This window comes from Lactuca sativa, chromosome 7 (genome assembly GCF_002870075.4).
Source record: "Lactuca sativa cultivar Salinas chromosome 7, Lsat_Salinas_v11, whole genome shotgun sequence".
Lineage (NCBI taxonomy): Eukaryota > Viridiplantae > Streptophyta > Magnoliopsida > Asterales > Asteraceae > Lactuca > Lactuca sativa.
In genome coordinates this window covers 4,365,764-4,371,577 of record NC_056629.2, presented here as the reverse complement: position 1 = coordinate 4,371,577, position 5,814 = coordinate 4,365,764, and the positions used below count along the sequence as shown (strand labels likewise).

At 33.2% G+C, this 5,814-nt stretch overlaps 1 protein-coding gene across 1 annotated transcript; it reads left to right on the top strand.

The window, feature by feature from the left end:
- The first annotated feature begins 1,354 nt into the window (after window positions 1-1,354).
- Window positions 1,355-2,841, top strand: LOC128127108 (uncharacterized). The gene is made up of 3 exons (XM_052765468.1): window positions 1,355-1,621; window positions 1,716-1,964; window positions 2,722-2,841. The coding sequence occupies exons 1-3, from the start codon at window positions 1,355-1,357 to the stop codon at window positions 2,839-2,841; spliced, it is 636 nt and encodes a 211-aa protein (XP_052621428.1).
- The last annotated feature ends 2,973 nt before the right edge of the window (window positions 2,842-5,814 follow it).

The following is a 5,814-nucleotide window of genomic DNA, read 5'->3' as shown; positions in this document are numbered from 1 at the left end:
AGTCTTGAATTATTGATTGAGCCAAGTTAGACTACAGGTTTGACATCGGGGTCTCTTAGAATAACAATAGAAGGAGCTTCTTCCATACTAAATCTGCAATTATTATTATATATATTTTAAATTAATCACTAATTTAAACAGTTGTTGAGGAGATAGTTTATGGAAATTACCAAAGCGTCCCTAGAGTAGTAAGAAATGCGAGTTAAGCTTAGTATGGTTGTTGCAAACCAATCAGTAACAACATACAACTTCAGCCTTCCCCTTTAAGTTCAATCTCGAAGAGCATACATAAAAGAATAAATGAAGAATTTCAAAATATTGGAAGAACTGGAGAAAAGGGTATGATTGAGTTACCTCATGTAATAGTCAAAGTTAGCAGGAAAATCAATTTTAGTCATAAATAGATCATCAAATCCCCCTTCTTTGCATTTATCAATACATTTGAGTGCCAAAGGAGCCTCCTCTTGAAGCTGGAACTCATAGAAGATGTCTATTTTAAATGGTCAAACAGAATATAATGGTCTAATCGCTAGAGAGAAAGACCTTTGTGCCATAGACAATACCACCCCTAGAGAAATGGTGAAAGCAAGCCATATTCACCTCGTCTTCTGCACTGGGAAGCACACTCACCACTTCCATATTTGAAACTCTATATACTTACAACATTCAAAACCTCAACCTTTTTTATTTTTTTTCAACACAGTTATTTATAAAAATACTGACACCCTATTATTTACCTTCAAATTTGTGTAAATGGATAAAGATGCGTCTCCATTGATATCAATGCTTTTCAGAAGAAAGCTATGACGCCTCCCCATAAGCAAGCAACATGTGCTCAGAAGTTGGTGAAAACTGCACCATCAAATCATCAATCAACATTGTAAGAAGTTCCTAAAGTTGATGATCAAAGATGTGAGGAAAAATCAAATGAAGAGTGGTCAGATGATGAGTACACGAAACATAAAACTGCTTTTAATCCATGGTATTGTATTCCTTCTATTCTTGATTGTCCAGAACCTATTCTTGAACCTGGACCATTTCACGGTTTAGATCTGAATGATAAATTAATTGTCAATAAAACCTATAACACAAAAAAGAGCTAGAGTTTGCTGTTAAATCGAAAGTTGTTAGAGAAAAGTTTCAGATAAAGGTTGAAAAATCTTCAAAATCTCAATACCAGGTTATTTGTATGCAAGAAAACTATCATTGGCGTTTATACTCATCTCTCATTAAAGGAACATAAATGTTTAAAATTAAGATGTTTAATGACGAGCATACATGTTCTTCATTGCTTATACACCCAAATCATAGGCAAGCAAATAGCGAAGTTGTGGGAACCATAATACATGACATTATGGGTCAAGGAAGTTTGAGAGTTTGGAAGCCTAAAGATATAATTAGAGATATGAATGCTTTGCTACAAATAAATATGAGTTATTCACAAGCGTGGCATGCTAGAGAATTTTCTCTGGGATTGATGATAGGGATCCCCGAAGAAAGTTTCTCTAAACTTCCAGTTTATTTTCACAATATGAAGAAACATAATCCTGGTACTGTGGCGTACATAAAAACTGATTCGGATGATCGTTTTGAGTATTATTTTTTCTCTATTGTATGCGCGGTAATATATTTTTAAATATATTTGTTATTTTCTTAAATCTTTATAAACAAATTATATTGTTGATATATTAATGGTTTTTATATTCTTGTTGCAGATACGTGCTTTCAGAGAGTGTTGTAGAAAAATTATTATTGTGGATGATGCTCATTTGAATAGAAAGTATAAAGGCATCATCTTGCATGCAGTGGCCATGGATGGCAACAATCAGATATTGCCTATTGGGTATGGAATTTGCCCAAAAGAGACTAAGGATTCTTGGACATGGTTTCTTGAAAAACTACATGAATGCATTGGTGATGTGGAAGGTCTGACAATGGTCAAAGATAGGGGAACCGCAATTACTGTAAGTATTCAAAATGTTTTTCCAAATGCTCAACATGGATTGTGTGTTTTTCATCTAATAGGAAACATAGTCCACACCTTTGAAAAAAACCAAAAAAAATAGCAATTTTGTTTTGGAAGCTGGTAAGAGTTTACAAAACCATTGAGTTTGAATTCTATTGAGGGGAGACTTCGTAATATAAAAGATAATATAGCGACATATCTCAGTCAAATTCTACGTGAGAAATGGACCAGAGCGTATTGCCCTACCACGAGGTATGATTATATGACCTCAAATAGTGCTGGGTCCATGAATGATGTATCAAATAAAGCAAGGAAGTTTCATATATTACCACTTATTGAGTTCGTTTACGCACTTATGCAGAAATGGTTTAACAAACGGTGGATGGTTGCAGGTATGATTATGTTTATTTTTCAATTATATGATAAATGTCATATATAATAATATATGTTTGTTTTAACAGAAAAAGTACAATAATACTTACGAAGTGGGCTGAAGATATGGTTAAAAAAATAAAGAGGGGATTCAAGGATGGTCGGTATCCGGTGTTGACAATAAAACATATCAAGTGCATGACTTCAAAAGTGGTGGCATAAGGAATTTGAGGGAAAAGACTTGTTCTTGTAGATATTGACAAATAACTGGTTTGCCATGTGGTCATGTGATAATGGTTTTAACGCACTTGAAAATTGATCACTGTGGGCATATGGCTATAGATGCTTATAAAATTGAAACATATCGAAGAACGTATGAGCAGGACGTATACCCTCTTGATTGGGAGGTTCTGGATGACCTTGTGGTTGTTAACCCTCCTGTGATGGAAATACGTCAAGCCAGTAGACCAAAAAAAAACCAATCGTATTCCCTCTCAAAGTGAGGAACCAAAAATAAGAAGGTGTAGTAGATGTCATAACACAACTCATAATGCAAGGACGTTTAAGGAAATCGTTCCAAATAACCAAAGTAAAAGTAAAAAACGTACTAGCGCGTCAGGGAGTATGACAAAAGGGAAAGAAGAGGAACTGACGCAAGCGACCAAAAACCAATGGTAGCATGAGCCATAGAACCAGTGGACGCAACATACTAAACAACAACGGTAACAACAGCCAGACAACCAATGGACACAACAGACTGAACATCAATGACAGCAACAACCAGACACCAATGGACACAAGAGATCGAACATCAATGGCAGCAACAGCCAAACAACCAATGGACAAAACAGACAGAACATCAATGGCAGCAGGAGCCACATAACCAATGGATGCAAGGGATCGAATACCGACCGCAGGAATAGCCACAAAACCAATGGCAGGGTTGCACCGAGTAGCAATGGCAGCAACAATCAGATAACCAATGGATGCAAGAGACAATAAACCTAGGGACACAAGCAACAGAAAACCCATAGACATAATATGAAAACAAATCAAAGTTTTTGTGGTTCGATTTGAATGAATGAAGTTTATTTCATAGTATGTTTAGTATGAATGTTGTATGTTTATGTTTTCTAAAGTATGTTTTGTAACCTATAAAAAACATAGAATATTTGTATAATTTTAATTAGGTTATTTATATGCACCAGTTTGTATTACGTTATTTATATGTATTTGGTTTGTATTAGATTATTTACGAAACCAGTTGAGTTAACTTCAACTTTATTCCATATAACATAAAATACAAAAGAGTAAAAATACATGGAAAACATACATCAGTAGCAAAGGTATTACATAAAACATTTCATTATTATTAACTTTTTTTGTCAAAATTTTTACATAATAATCTCATAAGGTATTAGTGTATTTAAAAAAAATAGTATTAATAAACGAAAATGAATGCAAAAAAACGAAAAACTAAAAGAAATTTAAAAAAATCAAAAAACAAAGATTCCGCAAAGCTGTAGAGAAGAGGGTGCTTTGCGGATCCTTTGGTCATTTTTCAAAATCTATTTTTTCTTGGTTATTTTCTTCAAATCACCTCCCCTTTTTGGTCATTTCTCGAATTTTCTCTAATTTTATTTGTGGTTTAATTAGAAAAATATAAAAATATAAGAGAATATAATTACATATATATATATATATATATATATATATATATATATATATATATTTGTTTGAAATTTAGTTAAAAAAGAGAAAATTAATTTTATCCAATCACTCAATGATCATACAACTCTTTCATTCAACCCTCCTCCATATCATCACCCACACTTCATTCAACCTATATTTAATTCTAATCACCATCTATTCAACTCCTATTGAACCCCTATTGTGGATGCCCTAAGGTGTAACTGACTCCAATTGATAGAAAATGTGCATCATTGCATATCTTTGAGACTGACGTTATTTTACCACTACATCCATGTAGTTTATTTCCTCGATGCTCTAGTGATCATCCCCATGGGATCCATGGGAAAGTATTAAATTATTATATATTGAATGATAATGAGAAAAATATATTAACGGGGAAATGCTTTGATTGCATGCTATCATAGTAATACCTAATTATACATTTCAAAGTTTTCATATTTTCTCTCTTTCATTCTTCCTTGTGCCTCACTGCTTTACCCTAGCCGCCACCTCTTGTCTCGTTTGCCATCCTTATTCTTTTTTTTAAGGGGCCTGATTCTTCCACGGAGTACTTTTTGGAGTACTTTTATGCAACCATTGGAAAAAAATTATAAAGACACTTATGCCCCTAGTTACAAATAAATGCTATTAAATTGAAAAGATTACAGTTGTCAAATTGTCCCCAATTTTGTTGACATCCCCATGAGCATCATCAACGAGGATCTTGTCTAAACAAAATACACAAAATATTAATTATTGCTTTGGTGGCGCCGGAAAGGGCAGCAAGGTGAAGGAATTCATCGTAAAATACCATAGGTAAGGATTAAGATGTAAAGACCCCACAGTGGGCTTAGTTTCAACAGCGACGATAGCTTTATTCTCCACCGGTGAGGAATTCGCTGAAAAACATCGTTGGTAAGTAGAGCCACGGTGGCTTAGTTTCTTCTCCTCCACCAGTGAAGGAATTCGCCGGAAAACACCATTAGCCTAGGTTCTTAGTCGAGTTTGACTGAGTTTACATCTTCCCCGTTACAACGATTTGGGTTTATTTGAACCAACGAAAGACGTTGATTCCACACTTGTTCATCAATTTCCGGATCATCTTTTGTTAAGTAATTCATCCAATTGTTCAGAAAGTGTTTATCCAGTGAATACAACAAAAATCTTCAAAAATCACAATTCTAATAATTAACATTTAGCTTATGAAAATGAAATTGGGCAAGTTTTCTGGAACACTTTGATGAGAAAGTGTCGTATACTTAGAGAATGTGAAATTAATATCAGAAACAATTTTGAAATTAATATCCCTTCAATATCTCTAAATATTATTAAAAGAGAACATTTAATTCTAAACTGAAGAAATCAGGACCATTGATTGCATTTCAATCATATATTTTCCACCATTGGATTATTTGATGACATCATCTTTGTCAACCCATTTATTTTTGTCAATAGATTTTATAAAACGTATATTACGTTTTAAATTAGAATTCCGTTAATCACACTTAAATCTCACCAAAAATAAAATGAATTAAATTAAGAATTCTATTAATGACAATTAAATATCACCAAAAATAAAATGAATTAAATTAGGAATTCTATTAATGACAATTATATCTCACAAAAAATAAAATACAAAAATACCCCGCCTCCCTCAATTCTTTACATAATATATTTAACCTAAGTTTTGTAGTGGAGAAGAAAATGGAGGAAAACATGTTGTTTTGATTTTTACTTAACGATTTAGATTTGTAGTCGACCGACTGGAATTATAAATACATCAG

Coding starts and splice junctions, on each gene's coding strand:
- LOC128127108 (XM_052765468.1), top strand. CDS start 1,355: ATGGGTCAAGGAAGTTTGAGAGTTTGGAAGCCTAAAGATATAATTAGA. Junction 1,622..1,715: donor TTTTCTCTATTGTATGCGCG/GTAATATATTTT, acceptor TTCTTGTTGCAG/ATACGTGCTTTCAGAGAGTG. Junction 1,965..2,721: donor ATAGGGGAACCGCAATTACT/GTAAGTATTCAA, acceptor ACGTATGAGCAG/GACGTATACCCTCTTGATTG.